At 35.4% G+C, this 25,279-nt stretch overlaps 1 protein-coding gene across 4 annotated transcripts in view; it reads right to left on the reverse strand.

Annotated features, from left to right (window-relative positions):
• LOC134540138 (gamma-tubulin complex component 4) overlaps nucleotides 1-24,235 on the reverse strand; it is a 29,804-nt gene extending 5,569 nt beyond the window's left edge. Inside the window, exons 1-11 of one of the 4 annotated variants that reach the window (XM_063382669.1) lie at nucleotides 23,900-24,235; nucleotides 19,696-19,781; nucleotides 19,087-19,228; nucleotides 17,564-17,775; nucleotides 15,331-15,425; nucleotides 11,454-11,817; nucleotides 8,615-8,947; nucleotides 7,377-7,533; nucleotides 6,180-6,299; nucleotides 4,395-4,569; nucleotides 2,299-2,503 (exon numbers count right to left, since the gene is read on the reverse strand). In XM_063382669.1, coding sequence (XP_063238739.1) covers nucleotides 2,299-2,503; nucleotides 4,395-4,569; nucleotides 6,180-6,299; nucleotides 7,377-7,533; nucleotides 8,615-8,947; nucleotides 11,454-11,817; nucleotides 15,331-15,425; nucleotides 17,564-17,775; nucleotides 19,087-19,228; nucleotides 19,696-19,767 — 1,875 coding nt within the window. In that variant the 5' untranslated portion in view covers nucleotides 19,768-19,781; nucleotides 23,900-24,235. Of the gene's footprint in view, nucleotides 1-2,298; nucleotides 2,504-4,394; nucleotides 4,570-6,179; nucleotides 6,300-7,376; nucleotides 7,534-8,614; nucleotides 8,951-11,453; nucleotides 11,818-15,330; nucleotides 15,426-17,563; nucleotides 17,776-19,086; nucleotides 19,229-19,695; nucleotides 19,782-23,487; nucleotides 23,783-23,899 lie in introns of those variants that run through there. The other 3 variants (XM_063382667.1, XM_063382666.1, XM_063382668.1) reach the window with 3 other exon arrangements.
• Nucleotides 24,236-25,279: the final 1,044 nt, after the last annotated feature.

Raw genomic sequence — 25,279 nt, forward strand, 5'->3', positions numbered from 1 at the left:
ACCTGCAGTTTCAGGAGGCTAAACAAATGCAAAAATAATTTTGGTAGAAATTAATGTGAAAATTCATTAGACATACATTTTGTGTATATCTTTTTGCATTTATGTATACCGCATTTAACTTTCCGTTTCACTTATGCTACGTATTACTATTTAGTAGTGTGTTAAACGTAACAAAGTAAACAAAGAATGCAGCTTGCCGAAACAAAACAAGTGGCTAGCTGCCATGGTGAAGCATACGGCCATGAATAACTTCGGTGACGTGACCACAAATATTTGTCCATATTATTCTCTGACAGAGAGTCTCTGTCCTATGAATTTAAAAGAATAATCTATAATTATGTTTTTGAAAGTTTTTTACATAAATAAAGAGTGGATTACTACTGTGAAATTATTAAAATAGCTTTTGAAGCAACGTACCAAATTCCTGTAAATATGGCGTCTTCGCGCGTGTTCGGCAATGTTCGTTTTACAACAAAGAAATATTGTGGAAAGATAGTTGGCAGCCGTGAATTTCCAAACATTACATCCGAAATGTTCTAAACATTTTCTGTTTGTAAATGTAAACAATCATTCTGAAAATAGCTGTGATATTTTAGTACAAATATTTCCGTTAAAAATCTGAAATTAAATTACCGTAAATGTTAACACGCGATTGTACACAAAGTATAAATATTAATTGTGTAATAAAAGGTTGCCATTTTGAGATACTTCAACATTCACATTTTGACTCAAGAACAAATATTTTAATTTTCATCTTTAAACAATTGTGAATTACTGCAATATTGGGTGGATTTATAGTTTTCTCCGTATGAGGCAACAATGTTTTAGTTAATATAAAAAATCGTGAACATTTTGTTTAACAATGTTTCTACTGTAGCTTTCAGCTTGGAACTAATGTTAGCGGTGTTGACGTCTTGGGTGCAAAAATAAGGCGTCTTACAATTTTCGCATCTCGTTTATGTAAAAAATCGCCGCCTTATATTCAGGCAAATACGGTATTAAACGTTTGGAAATATGTACATTTTAAATTTAACCTTAAAAATTGTTCAAAAGCTTAAAGATAAACAACATTATTTTATTTTTTTCCCACAAACGCTGAACGTTATATGCGGGAAGCATATATAAAGACAAACGAAATGAAAGGGAAATATTAACATAGGGATATATGAAAGTGATCAAGGGAATAATTTTTGAACTTAATAAACGGGAAAACGTCTTAAGCGAGTTTTACTGTATATTTATTGGTAAGTAATAATTTAAAAAAAAATACATATAACATTTTTGAAGTTATACTTCATTAGGCGCATTATGAAAAAATTGATGAGAGAGAAATTTTAAGATGCACGCACATCACTGTACCAAATTAACAGGTGAAGCTTCCCGCCAACAAAATAGAAATAGAACCTCTATTGTTCGCACATGTTGGCAGCTCATCACCTCTCATCACTGTTTTCATATTTATAATATTTATCCACATGTTTGTAGTTTCTACATTCACAACACGTGTTTTAATTTCATACAAGTGCGAATTATATATGTGCTAATAAATTATATTCAGTAGCGATTTAAATTAAATATTTTGATTAACATTATTTACTAATTCGTAAATATTAGTAAAAAATAATGTGTTTATATACTTTTTCAAGTGCTCCAATATAATTGAGGTTAACTATCCATATTTATTAATATAAATTAAAATATTATTTAATATTTACAAAATAAAGAAATAAATTTAATAACACATTTAATAAAAAATTTGTGATAAAAATTAAAATCGAACATCAAATTAAAATGATTTTAAAGTACCGGTAAATATTTCATGTGAACTTCTTAAACCTTATTTTAAAGGACCTCACCTGACTAAAAAATATTAATTTTCCCTTGCTAAACAGTGATATACTTTTCTAATAAACAGTTTACAACTGGATATCTCATGCTTAACTATCTAAGAAACAAGCTGTTTAAAATTAAAATCAATAAAAAATTTTTTTTAAATTTAATTCAAGTTTAACGGCTAGCTAACAGCGATAAATAACAGTTCAAAGAAACTGGAAAGGCCATCCCAGCACTAGCATGGAGCGATTTAGAGAAGCCGTAGTGAACAAAGTCAAGATGTCTGGACCGGGAAACAAGCACCAACCTACCTCAGTCAGGAGGAACGACTGGCTCAGCACTTTGGTCTGGAACTGGGCGTCCCATGGTCTGGAAAGGCCATCCCGGCACTAGCATGGAGCGATTTAGAGAAGCCGTAGGGAACAAAGTCAAGATGTTTGGACCGGGAAACGAGCACCAACCTACCTCGGTCAGGAGGAAGGACTGGCTCAGCACTTTGGTCTGGAACTGGGCGTGGGCCACCTTCACCACCTCGAAGTCCTTGGTGTCGCTGATCCTGGCCTGCAGCTGCGTGTACTGGCTCTCCAGCACGTCCACCTGCAGGTAGTACTGCAGGTTGTCGACCAGGAACATCAGGTTCCTGTGCAGCTGCCACACGTCCGGCCTGCATCTGGGGGGACGCGCGTGTTTTTAACACGACCGAACAGCCTTCATCCAGCTTGAACACTTAATTCTGGTATGTATATCTATAAAGCAAATTATGTTTGTAAAAGGGACCCAGCACTTATCCTCTCTTCCAACATTTCCATTTTCTGGCCAAAAAAAATGTTTGTGATGGCCAATGAGGGTGCATAAAATTGATGTACGTATGCATCTTTATTATTATTATTACTATTATCCTAAATGAGCCCAATAAAGCTCTTAACTTCATACACACAGCCTAGGTCTCGACGACACACATCAGGGATGTTGGGACTGGAACCTTTGAATATATATACTGTATAGAAGTCGCGAGTGGATAGGATTTACTCTACGTTTTTCAGAAGCTTATGATGAGCAGCTTGGGAACTTCACCGCTGCAGTGCGCTGCCGTAACGCCCTGTATCATCTTAGTTGTTATTTACACGTTAGAGCGCAGCGCTGTCGCCCGCTGTCATTCCCCGCTCCCCTCTTCCATCATTCACTGCAGCTCAACGTCGTTCAACGGGAGGGGGAAGGGGTGTTTGAAGAGTTCGAGACTTGTCCGCTAGGGACCACCACGAGTCGATGCCCTAGAGATGGTGGCGATTGCGGCGGTGAATTAACCAACTACCTCAAAACCGTATTAGAAGTTTTAACCTGGGCTGGCGACTTCTATACAGTATATATATTCAAAGCTGGAACTGACCATTGCCTAAAAGCCTTTTTTTTTTTTTTCCTTCAGGAGACCACAGAAACATATTCTGGCTGACTGCCCTATTGGCCATAGAATCCAACAAAACCTCAATGGGAAACCCAGAAGGTTACAAAAAAAAAAAAACCAATAGCTGTGGATATTATTTCTTAATTTTACAAAAATAATATTAAATACAAAGAGAAATAGTTTCATGCAAGGAGCATAGAAGTATAAACAGAGATTTCACTTCCAGGTTAAACATAATTCCTTATTTTTCCTCATTAATCAGAAATTAATATTTCGGACACTAACTACACAGCATAACACCAACGAGATTTAGCTGTATCCCACTCGTTATCAGAGCCTGTGTGTTTACAGAATTCCTTGGACTTAAAATATATTATCGTGGGACCTAGATCCTAACATTTTATATTAAAAAATTGTGTAATTTATATTTTTTTAATGAATTCCAAGACACAAAACACATTCTTAAGGTTTTATTAGATACCAAGGGTTGTGTTCGTTAATTGTTAAATGATATTACACTAAGAATGTCTGACTGACCTATTAAATATACAATAACTATCTACAAAAATTGCAATATACATTAACATAAATTCTCTTATCGAACAATTCACACCAATTAGCCTCTATTGAAGTTGTGACTATAAATACTGCAAATATATATCAACACTTTTCACAAATGTTTGGACTTGAACACAAATGTTTGCCGGAGTCTCCTGATATCTTCCAATTTGAGGAGCTACATATAATTTCATCAAGACACGGAACGAAACCAAAATCAGAATGGTCAGGCCCAGGGGCGTAGCCAGGTTTTTTTTTTAGGGGTTCAAACCACCCCCCCCCCCCCCCCTAGCACCAAATCTTTAATTTCTTATTCGTCACTCAAACAAATTTCATATTAAAATTAATAAAAATTTTACCATTACAATATTTAAATTTAAGAACCGAAAACTGCTAAAATAGCACTATTTTACACCTTAAAATCCAAATTTTCCCGGGGGAGGACACCCGGACCCCGCTTTAATAAAGGGGGGCCGTGCTTCTCAACACCCCCCATACACAAATCCTGGCTACGTCACTGGTCAGGCCAGGTCCTCTGGAAGGAGAACCTCGCTCCGTCAGGGACAACGAGGGCGGGTGAGCAGGGGGAACAGGAGCTCACCTGATCCTGGACTGCAGGTGCTCGATCCAAATGGAGTGCAGTTCCATCTCGACCTTCTTCACGCGGAGCAGGAAGCGGAACAGCTCGTTGTAGTTCCTGAGCACCGGCTTGGTGAAGATGAAGTGCAGGGGCCAGGTGACCTTGTAGGTCAGGCCCACTACACTCCAGCCCTTCACTGCGAACAACCGTTAACAATTTTTGATGTGTAACATCTTAACTCCCTGTGTACATCATTTGGTAGGAGTAATTTCGCGAACGAAAATGTGTCACCACGGTGCTGCCATCTGTGGCAAATAGCACGAACCAAAGTTCATAGAGGCAAAGGGACACATTAAAGTATCATCTGTTTAATGTATTTTAACAAGATGGGCAGTATTTTATAAAAATTCCTTGTTCAAAATCATGTCTAAAGCCTGAGTTTAGTATTTTTTTTTTCAAGTCTTTCAAGGCTTATATTGGAGCTGTGTCTGCAGTGAATTCTAGCAACTGGTGCAGAAATTACGTGTGATTCAAGTCAAGAACTGTAGTTGAAAACACAATTTTTGTATATTTATCATGCTCTGCATTATTTGAAAGAATTGTACGTTAAATTTCTAAGTTTCTATTATAAGTGTATTTGTAACATGAGAAAACATGAATTTGCTAGTTACCGAGGTTAGATGTTCACACATCACTGGCGAGTACTGACAGACTAGCAAACATTTTGTTTTATTATTTTATTAATTTCACTAATGCATTTAAATAAACTGAGGGATGAATCTGCCATGTCCTAACAACAGTATTTCACAGTCTATTTTCATGGCATTGGCTCTTCTACTCCCTTCTGGACCTAAAACTCCAAAATGAAGGTTGCACGCGCAATTCCGAGGCGACTTTGCAGTTGCACTCTGTATCATTCTGCTGTTCCGCATCAGTGTGCCTTGGTGTGATGCCACTACCTGTTAAACCATTGTTGCAGCCAGTCGGATCTTTGTCACTGTCTGGTGTTCAATGCAGAAGTGATTAGTGCTGTAGTCACCTCAGTCAAGAATAGTTCCCTCAAAACTTTTTAAAACCATCCTGTTTCTTAGTTTCAATTATTTATCGGTTGTGAATGCTACTTCTTGTGTGTTTTTTGTCGTCGCCTTATTTACCTGTCTTGACAACATGATTATAAGCCCACACAATTGGTATGTAGAATGCATAATTTATATTAAAACCCAACCCACTTCACGTTAACAAATCTATATGGATTTTATGTGGTTTCTTTTGTTTTCCATAATACGTATTACCTTATTTGGTGGTATTTATAAATATGTGTTGCATCTTCAAATGTTATGACAAATAAAATGAATAAATAAAGTCTGGCTAATATTTATTGTAAAACCTGCTTAACATATATTAATCCACTCCAATTAAATTTCCAGGAAGAAAAAAGATTACACATACAATTATTATGCCTCTCCATCTCTGTAAAGTGTACCTTAGTACACATCAAAAAAATTGATTTCTAAATTTTCATTAATCTTAATTATATAACAAAGAGGGACATTACAGTAAATATAATAATGTAGAACATGTACTGTACATAAATAATTATGTAAAGTATTATGTTGACAGTTATTTGTAAAAATTAAATCAAATACATATACTTTATGATTAAAAAAATAAAATTTTACATGTGTAAAATCAATATGTAATCAATTGTAATAGTCTACATTACATATTCTACAGTATAATATATATATAGATAACACAGGATATTCTACTCGCCGAACCCTGCAAGAAGGTCAAGACTGCACTCACCTAAATCTTCAGCTGGAGCGGGACTGCTCGGAACAGGCAGGTGAAATTTGAATTTGTCCATTGCCGACTCATCGTTCAACAGGACCTTGCGAGCTGCTATTTGAAATGCAGAGTTGACTTCTGAAAAAAACACAATACAAAAGGGTGTTGATTACAGAATATGTCTCCCAGCATACTGTAACCAAATATTGTGTTTCTGAGCACTTTTTTTATGATTCATCATCAATACTTCAAAGCTCATGAAGCTAATTCACACAACAACAAAAATATGAATAGCTAAAAAAGGCTAACCGTGTTCAATCCCCGGGCAACTGAAATTCTGATTTTTCACATTAATTATTTCTTCCCTTCATTCACTCACTCATTTTATCTGGAATATGCCTACCAACAAATAGCTATCATCCTCCTCCTCCTCCTCCCCCCTCCCCCAATAAAGCAGCATATTAGTAGGACAGCACATTTCACTAACAGTAAAGGTAAGCCCTTGGTGAGGTAAGTGGATTAAATACAAAAGTATTCAATAAAAATTTCAGAGCTTACATCTAAAGCACATGTCACGTAAATTCACTAAATTTTGACAGTTCTTATGGAAGAAGTCCAAAATGATGCATCCTTCCATTACAGTTCTTAGCATACATAAGTACATGCATACATATGTACATATTTTTTTCCAAACACACGAAACGTCAGTGAAAACAAATTTACTTAGCGAGGTGTGAAAGTCAGTAGCACTATCTCATGCTTGTTGATCGCCTAGATGGAAATTATTATTACTTCAGAAAGATATAAATATTGGCTAAAGGCACTTGGGATTGCTATAATATTATTATATGTTGAGTACAGAATTCTGTTAAATTAATGTGCATACTGCAATAGGTTATTAGTCACTTGTCTATAGTTAGGCATTCGTCCCACTGCAATCCATGCTATGAATTCTCAAACAAACACACAGGTCTTATCTAAAAATACTCCAGACTCAACAACAGACATTTCACATATTATTTATTAGCATTCCTCAAATGATAGATATAACTACTTAAATTATACATTAGTTTTAATACATAAATAAAACCAATACTCATTTAAATAAATATGCTTAAAGACAAAAGTTATAAATTTTGATAAAGTTGTAAAATTGCTTATGATTTATGTATTCAAATAAATGTTATTGCTGTACATATAAAAATAAACTCTTACCGCGCTCTGATTTACTCGTTGGAGTCTTTTGTAAAATGTTACTGGCCAAGTGATTGAACTCCAGGAACAATTCTCCTCTGCCCAGCAAGAAGAAATCTTTGATCAATCTAAACTGTGTGAAAAGTTCTGCCTTGTCCACAGCCAACTGCCATAAATGCTAGAAAGACCAACCAAACAAAACAAAATTATAAATGCGAGAAAAACACCATTAATAAATATGATGTTGGTAAACATTTAATGAATGAATTAAAACATTAGAGCATAATGTCTGGTCAATATCAAGTTCATTAAAGGCTGTGAGTGGTGATAAGATGAGAACAGAGCATTTTTCTCAATGGAGGAAAACCAGGACTTGACCCCGTCACGTTGGGTATTGAAGCCAGATCGCCTTGGTGACAGACGAGTGATATGACCACTCAAACACAGTGGCTCACTTAGAGAAAGACAAATTTTTGCTTAAAGTAGGTGGTGCGTAGGTTCTCAGATATTGATTGGATGAATGTAAAGGATAAGTTCTCTGTAATTATCCTTTTATCAAGGACGGTTTGCTGTGCGCTACATAAATTGTTTTTGCTTTTGGTTGAATGTTTTCTGTTTTGTCTTTTTGTACAGTTTTTTCATTGCTCCTTCAGGGGCTGTAAAATGTTTATTAAATGTAAAATTAAAGATATCCGGTTGTACTAACCGATCCTTAGCAGAGCCTTTCTCCAACCCACCCCACTTTAGGTAGTTTCTTATTATCATCTAGTCTTTGTCCAGGCGTTATGTCAAAGAAAAATAAATTAAATCTTATGGAAAAAATGTTGTACTTCGATATTCGGCTACGTGCGCGCGCTCTATACGGAAAGCAACATAACCAAACATTAATGATTGCAACGAGCACTGGCCAAAGTTTTGTACGCGGTACACCACGGCGACGCTGACGAACGGATGAAGGTTATAACGTTTAAAGTCTTTAATTAAATAATAATTTACACGTCAGACAACTTCGTATTTACGTTAATTAAATAAGTAAGTGGTAATGTCCACATAAACATTGGATATTATATTTTAAAAAACATTGTTTTATACGGAAAAAAATACCCACACAAAGCGCTAGGAATCTAATAGCGGGACCAAAAACATTATGCGACGTTTACGCGAGAGGATTTTTTTATCCAAATTTTGACGCCCTAAAATATGTGTGCGACGATTACGCGAGTGCGACCATTATGCGATAAAAGAGCAGCATGACTTACCTGTGCGAGGCACATGCGAATGTCATCCACGACCTCTTCCAGCGCCGCCACGTTGAGGGACTGGGCGTTCTGCAACTCGCGCAGCCGGTGCAGGAACTGCAGTTCCCGGTCCCCCCAGACCGCGTGGCCGAGGCCGGCGTTGCAGTCCGCGGACTCGACGAGCGCGTCGCCATTTCTATGCTTGCCGTTCTTCGCATCCTTGCTTTGCTTTGCATTTCCACCGAACATCATTATTGTCTCACCGATGAACAGGATCTTGTGTGCGAGTGATGGCGGAATGTACGATGGCAGCTTTTCTGCGCAGATTTCATATTGGAAAACGTCATCTTCAGTCTTCTATGAAAAAATACACATACATACAAGAGTCAACAGAATTCAACAGTGCATACCAATAAAGAATGTCATGTGTCTTAAAAGAGTGTTCAAACATACATCTCCACTTATAAAGTTTCAAATTTTTTTTATGAATGAACAAATTGTTTGATTTCTTTTGTCAGAAAGGCAATTAGGGATGGATGAGAGGTAACTGAAATGCAACAGTAGCGGCAGTGATGGCAGGCAAGTGAAATGAGACCTGTGTGTGGAAAGGGGTAAGGAGGCAGAAGGGGTCATGAAAACATGACCATTTAACATAAATCATGCTTATAAAATTAGCATATTCCATTGGAATTAGTTGGCAAATTTTAGTAAAGAAAAGCACACTTAATGGAGAATTAAAAATAAAATTATTCTCTAGAACAGTAAAAACAAATAATAATAATAATAAAAAATAATAACACTCCAAACATATTTATTTTGGTTACATAATTATGTATTTTAAGGACCATTTACAGTTTCTACAGCATTTTTAATAGGCATTATGTGATTGGCTGCTGCCTCTGCAGCATAGCGTTCAAAAGTTCAAACAATCGGATTGTTTGAATCTTTTGAGAGCTAGGGAATTGAAATGCTGCAAAAGGTCGAGGGTCAAGGTCTGGGAACAGTTTGCGTCACCTACGTCAGGTGCGCCTTTACCTGGCCTAACTGACAGTTCCAAGTTCATCGTGGCACCTAAAATAGTGTGCAAGTGTCATGCAGTGTTATCCCATCAAACATTTGAACATTTGTGTGATGACTGTGTAGCATTGCACAATGAGTATGTTATAAACATATATATTTTTTTTGGGTCAAGAATATTGATTAAGAATAATTTTGATATGAAAGATGGTAATTATTTAATATGTAGATAAGGATAGTTCAGAGTTGTTAAGAATTGTTATTAATTACTTTGGTTAAATTTCATGGAAAGCCTTAAAATACTTATTTCCTTGAGATACTTAATTATTAATTTGAGGGTTAACTCCAGTTCGTAATAATTAATTTTGATATTTGATAATTAATTTCAGTAATTGTTTTGGTTAAAGCAGTATAGATTATAATTTTACAGGACATCATTTTTAAACAAAAGTTTCTAATATGGTATGAATTTCAACTTTGTTTACTAAATTTTTAACATTGTATTTGAATTTTTTGGGTAATTTTATATTCTATTGGATATTGCTAGTGTAATATTTTGAGAATAGTCTGGAAGGTACTGAAGGAAGAGCGGACAGGCGCGACACTCTGGCGCCAGAAAGCTATTTTTCACTTTGTAAATGCGTGTTTGAGATTTACGCGTCACGTTGTACGCACAGCTGGAGCGACCGTCTGGAAGGGTCTCTGGAGGCTACCACTAGCCAGCCAATCAGGGCGAGCCCTGGCGTCAAGTGATGTGCCTGTACGAATTTCCTTATATGGTCATGTTTTTGAATTATGTGCGCTGATTGGTCAGTTGGCCCACGGGGTTGCCTCCCTTGTTTTCACCTTTACAAGGGAAGGTAATCTCGTCGACCAAGTCACTTGTTGCTCGATCGTCGCCGAACTCGGTCGCGTCGTCGGCAAGTCGCAAGACAAATGGAGAATTACTAAGAGATAATTTAACGCCTAGGGGCTGGGGCCAGGTCGTATTTTTTAACTTAAGTTCATTGTTTTTCGGACTAGAAACTAGAAATTTAGGCCCTAGGCGTCGGCATCGGCCCGACTTCGTGAGATTACGGTCCGCGATCGACGGTACCTTGAGTTAGGTAATTAACCAAGGGACATTACTAAGTTTTTTTTTTCTTTGGCGAGTGACAAGACTCCTCGACCATCAACGGCAAGATGTATGGTGCTGTGGTATGTATTTGGACCTCATCCTATCAAAATTCAAAGACATCGTTAAAATTCGTATAAGAAAAGACAAAAACTGTGCAAGTAACGAAGTTTTTCTAACTAAATTCATTTGTAAAATTGTGTATTGAGGCCATGTAACAATGAGAAAAAACATTTTTTTTAAAGAAATAAACAAAGATAATTTAATAAACTCTTTTATTTCCAAATAACGCAGAACCATCGTAATGAAAAATTCCTCAGGAACATTGTTTGTTTTGTTTTGTTTTGTTACGTTTCTATGTGTGCTTAGCCGGGCAAAAACATACAACGTAACAACTGTAGTCTTTGCTGCAGAAATACACGAGTTCTTCTGTGGTCCAAACAAAGTAATAACTAATAATAGTTACCAAGTTAATATGAAATTTTCATATTACAGAGTTGATTTGAGTCATAATTATACACCTTTACAAAAAAATATGGTGGTCACTGATTTTACACAATGCTCATCAATCAATATGTACTTTTCCTTCATTATTCATGTTCCAGCATTCACAAAAATTAATTTTTCTGATGCTTATGAACATAAAAATAGATATTGCTTCAAATAATAATTCGAAAAAAAAAATGAGATACAAATTTTTTTTTTTTTTTTTTTTGGATAGTTACCTACCGAAATTCCCGACGGCTCATCAGTCTTCAAACCAACTGGTGGCCCAGGGACAACGGAAGTAGTTCCGGCACAGTTCGCAGCGCCTGCAGTCAGCGAAGTTGCGTAACCGGACTGGGAGGATTGAGAGGAACCGGATGCACCCAATCGCACGGTGCTTGCGGTTGTGGAGTAGACCGAGCTGCCGGGCACGCCCTGGTGCACCGTGCTGGGCGCGGCCGAGTCCTCCGTCGCCCAATCACAGCTCTCGGCCAGACGCTTCTGCTTCCTCTGGACGAAGAACGCATCGTGGCTGTCCAAAACGCAGCCGTACAGCAGCCAACTGGTCAGCTGCTTCAGCAAAACTTTGTGGCAGTAATGCAGGAGACTGGAGAAAAAAAAACTCAAGCTTTACCATGGTTCCCATGAACAGCAAACAGCAAAATACAAGTGTTACCAGAGTTCCTACGGACAGGAATATACAAACATTACCACGGTTCCTGCAGACAGGAAAATACAAGCATTACCAGGATTCCTGCATACAGGAAAACAGGGAAGATTTTAGGTATTGAAAAAGCATCTTAAAAAAAAAACCTGAAATTAAAAATATCTTATTTGCAAGACAGTATCAGAGATATTTCATAGTTTATAGTATCCTAATGTCTTAAACCCAGTGTACATTTTAATCATAACTTTGTGCACTGTTAGTAAACTGTATCATAGGCCTACAAACCACTGTAAATTAATTTTAAGAACAATCAAATATGTATAGTCTTTTGCCTGATCACAATCAATGGATTATATCAAAGTTTAATCAAACAAAAATGTTGTTTTCTTTTTATTCTGGCACTTTTAGTAATGAATTGTTTATGGAAATGCTAACACACAAACTGTAATTGGGCAGAAATATATTTTATAGTAAATTGTGCATGTTATATATTTGTTCAAATATGTTTTGATAATAATGTTAATTGTATGTTTAGACCTGGGAAAACAGGAAAAACTAAAAAAAAAAAAAAAAAAAAGGAAGGTGTAGAAGAGAAATTAAAAAATGAATGTGCAAAACATCTGGCAACAAAAAAGTTATGTGAAATGTAGGAAAGAGTAAGATCTGGGAATGGGAAGTGGGTTCCAACCAATATTAACTATAAAAACCAACATATAACTCTATACACTCATATAGTGTAACACCAGTTTCCATTTTCGACACTGAAACAATGTATTCTGTTTTCAGTATTAACATAGTCTTCTTACCTTAACAAAATGGTAAAAACTAGATAATGGGCTCCGAATGTATTGTGCCAGGACAGAGAAATAATAATTTAAATAAGGATGTCCACACCAAAATGTCAGCAAATTTTCTTGACTTTTACTGACAATCCTTCACCAATATTTCAATTTACTGACTGATTTCTTTAAATTACTTAACTATTTTTTAATCATCTGAAAGAAATTTGAAAATCTAGACTCCACCATCTTCCATAGCTTGCCTAGTTCTTTCTCCACTTTATTTCTTATATTTAACACAGCCTTGCACATGCCATTTTATAGTGGTCACGACTATACGCATAGTAAACACCATTTTATTTTATTTTTTTATTTATTTATTTGTATTTGTGACATGCCCACCGACAGCTGAAACACTTTTATGGTGGGCACGAAAAAAAAAAAAAAAATACAAAATACAGAAAACACAAAAAAAAAAAAAGCTTATAACAACACAGAAACACAAATACATAAACAAGACAAACAAAGATATATAGAAATAAGAACAATAACAACTAGGTCATTAACAAAAATAAAAAACAAATACAAACATAATTAATACAGGTAAAATCAAATTATTAAATGTTAAGAGATATTGAAGGAAAAATAATATAGCTATGACAGACATAAATCAGAATATATATAATTAAACATTGTTGGAATTCAAATATATATTATTGTAATTTGTTATAAGTCTATAAATAATATCATTATTAGTAATAAGAGTACACAGAGTAGAGCGTAAGCGGGAATTGAATTGAGGAATTCTTAAGGCAGTATTTTCAAGAAGATAAGGGCATCTGAATTTATGAATGTAACAGTTATGAACAAAAAGAGCATCAAGATAGGCCCTACGGTCTACCAGAGGTGTCCAAATGGGGCGTGGGAGATTCCTTGTAATAATTAAATCTATAACTTTATTTTGAATACTTTCGATTTTTTCAGTATCTGTTAAGTTGATACCATTCCAGATAACAGAGCCATATTCTAATTTTGATCTTATAAGTGCCATGTAAAGAGAGATAAGTGAGTCTGAGTTGGTTGCATAAGAAGTAATAAATTTTATAAGCGCTAGAGTTCTTCGTGCATAGGAATATAAGTAATCTACATGTTTATGGAAATATAGTTTTGAATCAAGGATGATACCGAGATCCTTTGTGTAGTGGGCTTGAGAGATGATAGAATTCGCTAAATTGTATGAATATTTAATCGGATGGTATTTCCTAGTGAACGATATAACCTTGGTTTTATCTTTGTTGAGTTTGACCAAGTTTCTTAGACACCAATTATTAACTTTAATAATATCTTCTTGTAATAATTCACAATCCTCTAAGGAATAAATAATTTTATAAATTTTTAGGTCATCAGCAAAAAGAATTCCAGTAGAGTAGCAAAGTACTTGTGTAATGTCATTAATAAATATATTAAAGAGAAGAGGTGAAAGAGTACCTCCCTGGGGAACACCAGAACACGCATTATACTGAGAAGATCTATGATTGTTAATCGATACAAAAAAACTTCTGTTGGATAGGTAGCTTGAGAACCAATTGATATAGTTTCCACAAAGACCATAATGGGATAATTTAATAAGAAGTAAGGAATGGTTTACAGTATCAAAGGCTTTGGCCAAGTCGAAGTAACAGGCATCGGCCTGACCCCTATTTGTAACTATATTATATACAGGATTAAGAAAGGTAAGAAGATTAGTGGTAGTAGACATACCAGACCTGAAACCATGTTGATTATTGGTGAGAGTATTACTAAGTTGAAAATTTAAAAATTTAGCTATAATTTTTTCAAAAATTTTGGAGAACCCATTAAGTAATGATATTGGCCTGTAGTTTGAGACGTCTAATTTTGAACCATTTTTATGAATAGGAATCATTTTTGCTATTTTCCAATTATTGGGAAATATATTCGTTTTCAGACTGGTGTTAAAAATGTGATAAAGTAGGGGTACTAAAAGATGGGCACAGCCTTTAAGAATAAAATTGGGAATGCCATCAGGACCAGTGGATTTAGTTGATTTTAAGTCCTTAATTGCCCAAAGTATTAGACTTTCAGAAATTTTAGGCACAGCTATAGTCTCAACAGACATGACCGATGTAGTTATTGGGGGAGAAGTATTAGGGGTTACATATACACTAGAGAAATACTGAGCAAACACATTCGTTACCACATTCGGATCATTTGAAATATCCCCATTTACTTTAAGAGAAAGTTGTTCATAATAACCATCTTTCATTATTTTAACATATCTCCAGAAACTTTTAGGGTTCTTCTTGATATTGTTGTTTGTCAATTTTAAAAAAAAAAATTTCTTTTGCAGTCGAAGTGATGGCATACTGGAGCAAAACCATTTCTACTCAAATTACTATCACTGGGAAATAGCCATGACTTTATTAAAATTTAAAGTAAGTTTCCCTGTTCAATTCAAATTTCCCTGGCTTTTCTCAGATTCTCCCCGACTTCCAAGACTGTTGTCACCCTGAATAATCAATACTGGGCAATCAGCCTGGCAATGAATAATCTGATGGCGCAAGCTAAATTTGTAACAATCTCACAGCATTTTATACGTTAAATAAATGTGATGACAAGCACAACGAACGAACACTGCTACGGATCAAAATCTCACCATTCAACGCTTGTTCTCTCCTCTCCTATACAAGTATTTAGTTTTCTCTTCAGGTATGTTAGAAGATGTATGCCACATATGTTCTGCTGGGTAACCTGGAAAAAAAAATTAAGTATTACTTAAACTAAATTTTAAGGAAAGAAAACAGTATGTACATTAACTACGTATTCTCAAAAATTTTTCATCACGACATCACTAACCATGTATTCACGAAAGCATCTGTTTTATTTCTAACTACATAATTTATTATAAAAACCATTTTCCAGTTTCTGAGTGATAGTTTCAATAATATACTTGGTTATTCTGAGTGCCAAGTCAATACTATAATCTATATGATCTTGTCTTAATCCTTCATGCATAGCATGCAACCAAATACTCTTTTTTGCCTCTATTTTTTTATAGCTAATATCACTTAATATACTTAATATCACCAAACTCATTGAGGGCCTAATAATGACTCAACAGGGTGTCTACAAATACCTGCTGAACCAATTTCGGGGCTTTAGCGATCAATTTTTTTTTTTTTTTTTATTAATTTAAGATACAACAAGCATACACATGTAAAATTTTAAATACCCGCTGTTTACACTTAGGGGTGGATGACATAAGAGAAGATTCTTATTGTGTTCAGCATCCCTACACGAAAGATGGTCCAGTCATTCTTGGCCTGCCTGAACGACCAAGGAGAGGCAGATTAGTTGCGGGTAGGGTGTAGACGGAATAACACAGGTGGCTAAACTGGGAAACACCGAGGAAAAACCATTTGCTGGGTGCCAACTGCAAAAAAATTTAGAGTCCAGATCCCCAGGGAATTCTTAAGTTTTTTTATTTTTATTTTGGGTATGCTGGAATATGGAATCCTATACAGCAGGGCTTGAGGGGGATCTGGAGGGGGTGTGGAGGAGAGCAGCTAGGTGGGTGAAGGGAAAGTGGAGGAGAATTTACAGTGATGAAAAAGGAGAATTCATATTTCAGTAGCCCAACAGAGTTGTTAAGGGAAATAAAGTGGGAGGCCTAAAGTACAGAAGGCAGAGGGAGAGTAGAAGCTAGTTAATCTGTGTCAAGCGTTCAGCGTGGTGGAGGGTGGTGAGAGCTGAGGCAACAAGTTGTGAGGGGGAAGCCAAGAAGTAGTAGTGAGAACTCTAGGAAAGGTTTTTAAGGAGAGGAGAATTAAAAACAAGGGAGAGGGAACTCATTGGCAGTGGAATGGAATGTGTTGGATGAAGAGTGTGACTCAATTCAGGAGCAGAGGGAGAGGAAAGTAGGGTGAATGCTTGCCACCGGACTCGATTGCAACAGTCTTAAAAAAAAAAAAAAAAGGTATTATATCCAGTAGAATTTCTTCATATTAATAAGTTCGCACACAGAAAATTTGACAATCATTATTGACACCAAAAAAAAAAAGACAATTTAACACAAAATTTAAGAAATCAAATATACATTAAATAACTTGTTTAACTGATATTGTTTCTGTACAATGAGCACAGCTGGTAAACAATTATCTCAAGGGAAAAAAAAAACACATTTTATGACAGGTAAGTGGTCTGGCTACTACACCACCACAGATGCATCTGTCTGATACATTTTCTGTAGTAGCACGTGAAAACTTAATAGTCTGATGCATCTGATTCACATAATAATCCAGAGAGGGCAGCATAGTAATTGCCACAGATGTTTATCTTGGTTCTCATAGTTTACTTTGAACAACAGAAATATTAATGGAAATCTGTATATGTATATGGGATGTCATTAACATTTATTAAAAAATAAATAACAGATAATAAATTTTAGGCCAAATCTGTTATTTTCATGCTTTCGCACTTAGGTATATTCTGAAATTAGTTACTTAGGTACTTAATTTTTCATTTCAAAATATTTTAATGGAAAACAAAACAAAATAGTGCCCAACAAAGAATTATAAAACATAGGCTATTTTTTTTTTTAACTGTTGTTAGGAATCAACATTTCGAAACGATTTTAAAGTTTGATTATACTCATCACGATAATCATTTAGAAATATTTTTCATAATGTCAGAAGCAGATGTTGCAGCCCAACCTGTTGACCTCAAAATGTCCCGTTTACAAATTCTGATCAGACAGATCAACTCTTACACGACTGCACCTTCACAGCTCATGACATCACGGGAAATGCGGACACATCAAACTTCACATTCGCTCCGCACCGTCAGATCAGACAGACGCACTGCATTTGTGCGTCTGCCGCGGAGCTCACTTCGTCCGTCATGGCGACGAGAGCGCGGAACACGGCCTCGTACTTGTGCACGCGGCACACCAGGTCCGAAACTGTGAAGTGAGGGTCGCGCAGCGCTTTGTCTTCCAAGCCAGTCACATCGTCAACGTACGGCTGGAGCAAGCAGCTCAGCCCGTTGCAGAACGCATGCATGTACATGCTGTAGGCATGTGGCTCCACTTCCGACTGGTCACCTACGAACAAAAAAACTGTGAGACATTTGTGTATCAAAAAGAAATATTGTACAACCTAATCAATGGAAAGGAAAAAAAAATTACAATACCTTTCAAATTAAATTTTCAAACACTTGTAGCAAGCATCAAAACCAGGGGCGTAGCCAGGGGGGGTTTTAGGGGTTCAACCCCCCCCCCCCTTAGCACCAAATTTTTAATTAATTTCTTATTCACCACTCAAACAAATTTCATATTAAAATTAATAAAAATTTTACCATTACAATATTTAAATTTAAGTACCGAAAACTGCTAAAATAGCACTATTTTACACCTTAAAATCCAAATTTTCCCGAGGGGGGGGGCCTTTAATACGGGGGGGGGGGGGGGGGGGGGGGGCATGCTTATTAACACCCCCCATAAACAAATCCTGGCTACGCCACTGATCAAAACCAACAATTGAAGATGCTTGGCTTTTTGGTTCTAGCCGGGTTGAAGCTTGAAGGCGAAGATTTCATCAATGTTTTGGTTGGCCTTTACCTACTCAGTCGATCGACCAAAACATTGGTGAAATCTTCGCCTACAACGCAGCTGGAACCCACAAGCCAAACAACTGCAAACAATGACTGCAAAAGTCTATAATCCTTATTAAAACAAGCACGTGTTCTTTAAACAGATAATATATTAAAAATTACTTTTTAATCTATAACTTCAATTTTAAATACATCTATTTGCAAGTAAGAACCCCCGTCCCCCTTTTTCCCAAACATAACAAAAGATGGATGCTAAGGCATTTATTTCACTCACATGGCAACGAGGCCAGACTAATGATAGTTCCAGAAATACCTAAGAGGAGACTAGCTTAGTATAAGACCACCCAGAATTATTTTACTGCACTTTAGTAATTAATTAAGAAACAGATTTTAATAGATTATTCATTTTCTTTTAATTTGCACTACAGTTCCAAGTGTAATAATAACTAGTAAACTATTTTTAGAGTTGGACAAAAATTTTTGGTCCACATGCCTTATTTCCATAACCACTGTGGTTTATTCAGAGGTATTTTAAATTTTAAGAAAACACTCTTTCTACAGAAAATCAACTGGTAAAAATTGAGTCCTCTAGCTAGCTTTCTCAGCCTAGCTTACTAACTAAAAAAAATTTCAAGAGAAAAACTGGAAGATTTAAGACAGAAACTTGGGAGAAAATAACAAAGCTGTGCTTTGAATGGACAAAAATGTGCTATGTATTTGACCTTATAATAGAAGAGTTAAATTTTTTGCACTGTTGATTGAATGTGGTTGCAAGCAGGGCTACGAACCAATTAGTACTTACATTCTTTCTGTGGGGTTTTTCTGCAACTAAACTGATAAGCATTTTCCATAGCAAAATTCTTCAACAACTTATATTTCGAACCCAAACTATGTATCTTTTTCAAGAGCTGTATTTCACCTGGGTGGAAATCCAAAACTGATGTCTGGAACAAAATACAAAACAATATTTAAACAAATCATGTACAAAAAAAAAATAAGCAAACAGGAACATGGCTATTTTGTTGTAAATGTTCACTAACACTCAGCATTCCATTAAATAATTCAATGGCTAATGTAAATTCAAATTTCAATAACTTATTTCACCCAGGTTGAGTTTAGGGAAAAAAATTAACCAGTAACATAAAATGAATAAGTACTAGCCACTTGTATGTATTTAAAAAAAAAAAAAAACATAGCCTACATGGCACTGACTTTATATCACAATATAGTTAGGTAATTTTACCCTTATTACAGAATGATTATTAGAATTTTACTTAAAATATAAGTAGTGAATAAGAGCAAAACATACGAAGTTAAACATTTTTGCTCACCACCTTAGTGACAAGGATATGAAATAACACAAAAAAAATGACAAAAGGTTTATGTACAGTATTGTCTGCGATGAAATTACCTGGGCTTCAATGTCATTTGCAAAAAAATTTCCTTCATAGCCCAAAAGAGCTGCAATGGCTTCATGAATCATTATGCTTCACTTGGCTGAAAACAAGAGAAAAAAATCTTCTGGTCAGTGTTAGCATTGCCTGCAAACCAACAAATTCATTGACATACATTTAATTCCTGTCATATCATTAATACTGTTGTGAAATTCCTGTCATTTGTAAATGATCATTCCATTTTAAATCAGCAAACACCTTTTAAAATACCTCTTTTGACATCAATGAAATTTTGTACAGAATATGCATCAACCTATCTGAGCACATTTTTTTTATTTTTTACCCGAGATATAAACAAAATAGGAATAATTCATTGCTGTAAACATAGCTCTTATGAAAACTTAAAATAAGGTTATCTTAACATTTAGAGCAAATGTTATCTCAAATGAAACGTAACTCCCATTCCTTAGGGTTTAATAGGACTTTAAACAATTCTGTTTCTGCAACATTTGGCTATTAACTATTTTGGCTTTCAAGTTTAAGACATGTTGCAGTGGCAGTATCTACCGTCTATGCATTGCAACAGGCAACTTCAGTGTTTAGAATCAATTGATAACTGGAAGGTGGTAGGGATCTAAAAATACTTGCTCGAATAGCTGCTTAATGAAGCATCTATCATCATTGTGCCTTATTAGGGTGGAAAAACAATTAGGGCTGAAAACAGTCTTGGCCCTGGCAGTAATGTTATGACATTTTTTTATTTATTTTATTTTATACACGAAACAAATTCAGCACTAGGCCGGTTTGCAATTTACTCGTGTTATTACACTACATTATAAAAATAAAACCCTTTTACACTGAACATTGGGACCACACTATTGAATACAATAAATTAAGAGAAAAAAAAACACAACTATTCCAAAAAATCACTTGGAAAAATAAAACATAAATGTAAGGGTTCGTAGCTATATAATACAATATGCCACATCTGTAAAGATAGTCTGTTGTAATATGTACTGGGTAGGTCACATTTCCAGTGTGCAGTCACCATTATTGTGTCAGAGTTGCAGCTGACTGTTGCTTGTGAAGAAGCGCGCAGTAACGTGTTTTGAAACCAGCGTCGGACGTGCTCTGCCGCAACGAGTCTGGTAAATCATTCCACAGATGGCTTGCCAGGTAACTAAATGATCTTTTAAAGAAGGTGCTATGGTGCTTTGTCTCGTGTAGTATCCGTGTTTAAAAATCTGCCCAGAAAGTTTAGAAAACAAGAAACTTGGTGATGCTCTAAGATGTATATTTTTTAGTTGGATTATAAAATGAAACTGCCTTCTGAGATCCATGTTGAGCCAATTTGTTGATGCAAGTTTCTGACTTATATGATCGTGTTTCTTTAAATTAAAGGTGTACGGTAAACAGGCATCTCTGTCTTTTTTAAGGAAACAGTCTTGGCTATGCTGTATTCCTAAGCATCTCTGGAGAACTACAGGATCATGTTGCAGCTAGTATCAAGTAAACAGTAGGATGGTGACAACAGGATCAGGGATAGCTCATGTTAAAAACAGGATCAGCTACGCTATTAAAGCACAAAACAATTTTAAGTCACTATATTAGATTACTGGAAATAGTTACCTGAATACACTATCAAACTTTTACCTGAACGGTCAATTTCTAACATCGCAGCCTTTTCATGAATAAAATAATAAAATTCTGACTGTTATTTTAAACACTACAGACATTCCTCTATTTACCCTGAAAAAAGAATTTTAAAATTCATAATTTTTTTTGTTATGTACAGGATCATTCGACGTGCTTAATCAAAAACAGCAAATGTCATGGGGTCTGGTTAAAATTACAATAGGTATACAAGATACAGTATATGGCATTTATTTAATATATACAAGGGAAATATTGAGAGTAAATGATTATTGCCCTAAAGCCAAGAAAGGTAAGTGGTTTTATTATGGCCTTTAAATGTTTGTGATTTGTAAGAGGGTCATTCAAATATAGACCGGAATATTTTTATACAGATTACTGATGATTTACAAAAACACAAATTAAATTCCTTATTTTTCTGCATAGTTTCCTTCGACAGAAATACATTTTCACCATTGGATAGGAAGTTTTTTGATCACTTCATGAAAAAAATATTTGTCACTCCAGTAGACAACTGCACAGATACTGTTCGACCGCAGCATCATCTTCAAATCTTTCTTCTTCTAATGCCACGTTCAGTGGCATTAGGTAGTCACATGGCCTGAATATTGTCTTCATTGATGCTGGTCACTGCACACATTTATGTCTTTGATTTTCCAATTTATCACAGACATTTCAAAACTTCTGGGCCCAATCAATATACTTGGATTTTACTCAGAGTAATATCTTTGAACTGTGCTTAGTCTCTCCTCTCAATTTCACTCGATTTCACACCTCCATTGGTAAGAAATCGAATAATGTGTTGTGCAACTGACGCTGGTACTTTTTGTTCGTTCGTAGCGATACTAAAATGACGGAAGTGGGTGTAAGGGCAGTACCTATGCATGCCTATCCTCTCTACATCCTCCTTCCTATTTCTTGGCGCATTGTGCAGATCACGTCACTACTTGAATCAAATGAACAAAATTCCAGTTTATATTAGAATGACGCTCATAGTTGTGTTTAATGTGTATTTTGTTTGCTATTTAGGCGAGAGGAGTTTTGCTTATATTTCACTTTCTATGTTAGGTGAAATAATTTCTTTGGTTAGGTGCAAATGTATTAGGTAATGTAAAAATGGCTCATTTTCCTAAAGGTTGATTTTGCAATTGCTGAAGTGATAAAAACAATGCAAAAATTTTTGTTGGAGTAGGTCAGCTAAAAATAAACAAATTATACTTGTTTATATTGTGTTATGGTAGGGACATTGATGAAGTCGTCAACAAAGCTGTGCTAAAGTAATTCAACCTTACGTTCTTACAGAACATGCGTTGGAATGGGCTTTTGAACGAGAAAAATTCACATGCTTATTTGCACAAGATACTGTTGTTGAGAAAACTAAATTAGAGTACAAAATATTTTTGGTATTAATGTTCTGTGCTAGAATAGGTATGGCTGAAGTATACTTTACGATACCAGAGAAGTTTTATAGTAAAAAATATTATACCTTAAATATTATATGAACTGTATCATGATATGAACAAGAATAGGTAGGGTTATAGTATACTTTACGATACACGGGACACTAAAATCAATTAGAAAATGAACTATTAATTATAAAACATGGTATCACAAAACAAACTAAACCGGGTGGAATTGTAGGTAGTATACAATACGATACTGTGGGAACTATACCTTTGATATTGTATTTTATACTTGAACAGGTAGGGCTGTACTATAGAATATGATGCCCAAAAGTTAGTTTATTAAACATTTTGTTTTCAAAAAAAAAAAAAGCATGTGGTGAATGCTACCCGCTTAAAACCTTTATATTTCTGCACAAGGTTGCTCCAAAATAATATAGGGTTGGTAATGACGCCAGCATCGTCATGTTGTTGACATCAATACATTTGTTATCGGATACTAAGCCTATTCCCCCGTCATGTACCACAGAACCACAATATACAAGAGCATGCCATCGATCAATGTATCAAATTTCATACGTGATACGGAACTTTAACCTTATATATAAAATAAGAAACCGAAAAAATTAATTTTCGCATGTTTGCCTTCTTTTTACTAGAAACGCAATTAGCGTAGGAACTTCCATTAATACAAAAAAAAAATGACTTTCCTTATTATTGAAGTTTATACCACAGTTACAATTAAATTTGTACCTGAGTTCCACTGAAAGGGTCGTTACGATCACAAAAAATTAGCAATTACACACAACAAACGTGCACATCCACAAATACATTTTATAATTACATCACATGACGATAAAATCGTCAACAAATACCCTAACGCATAATCAAAGCCAGTTACAGATAATTAAAGCTGCTTTAAATCACATATGATTTGAAATTGAATAATAGTTCCATTTTTCAAAAAAGAAATACGCCAAACTTTTACTACTAAAAATCTAAAACAATGCCGCCAACGTACAGTAGATTTTGTTTCAACACTTTACAATAATTACTTTCCGTTTTAAATTTATATTCAAACTTTCTATAGAACTTTAATATATTTATTTGTATCTACTGCTATCCTGGCGTTTTATTGTAGCTATAACTGATAAAAATAATTTACTTATTTATGATGTATCAGAAGATCATTTTCCTTTTTCCAGCGCTGCCCAATCGGCCATCAATTTCATGTGGACGACCGGATCCCCATTCGACTATGTTATGTTGCATTTTACGAACCTCTCACCGCTTATTCAGCACAATCGCATTTTCTTTTTTTTTAATTGGTTGAATGGTTTTCGGCTTCCGCCCACAACCGGCACTAGATGTCTTTTCTCAGTCGAAGCCTTTTATTATCAAATCAATCATATATCCGTATGTAGATTAACACCCATACCTTACCCGGGACTCGAACCCGAAACCTCTCGCACCTTAAACCGGTGTCCATCCGACTACGCCACGGAGGTGGGCTCACAATAGCATTATACGGTACAGGCAATTGTGTTTATCACCCATAAAATGTCTAATGTTTGTGCTCAAAAATAAGATAGAAAAATCAACAACCTGTCAGACAAATACTCTGCTACCTTTGTACACTCAGCCAACATAGGAAATATTGCCAACAGTGTATTTTTGTCAATTTTTGGCTATTCCTAACTTCGTGATTTTTAGTGTGTTTCAAAAGTTTTAAAAAAGAGGGGGGGGGGGGGGGGGGGGGGGGGAATTTGCGGTCTATATGGACTAGGGGAGCAAATTATCTCTCTCACCATCTCCTCCCTTTTCATTTACCACATTAACATTTATTTATAAAACATATAAATAAAATACCACCTCAAATAACAAACCACCATTTCCATTAATAATAATTTTACTCAAGATTTGTTTTACAAAAAAAATTCAGTTTTGGTTCATGGTTTTATGCAAGGAGTTAGCAACTGTTTGGAAATGGCATGCTTTGGTGTAAATCACTTTTTAACCTTGCAGTCTCTATATTTTTCCATTCAAAACATTGAGGAAATGGTACTTGATAAAGTCTGATGATAATAAGTAAGTATGAATTAGTATCTCAGTAGTTATTCCCAGCCACTTAAAAAAAAAAGTCATTTAAACTATTCCCACAATGCTCACACTACACTTCAGCCAATGATTTAGGTGTCTAACCGATATGGTGCAAAAATTTGGGGAAGAAATAAGGCTTTACACACTTAACATGTAATCATGTTAACTCACTGGTTTTCTGGTGATTTTCACGATTGAAAACCTTTGTTATAGCAATGCCCATAATATTGATGTACTTCTCTGGGCAGCATCAAAACCTGGGTCCTAGCCCTGTCCACTCCCTGCAGGTTTGTCGGAGAGCAACTGCCTGGTAGGTACACTGCCAAAGTCAGATGCATAAATGATTATTGAGCAGATGTGCTTATATATAGACACTTTAAAAAAACGAAACCAACAGGAAGTGTGTATAACTATTTATGTATTTGTAACCCACAACAATTTAGAC

This window comes from Bacillus rossius, chromosome 16 (assembly GCF_032445375.1).
Source record: "Bacillus rossius redtenbacheri isolate Brsri chromosome 16, Brsri_v3, whole genome shotgun sequence".
NCBI lineage: Eukaryota > Metazoa > Arthropoda > Insecta > Phasmatodea > Bacillidae > Bacillus > Bacillus rossius.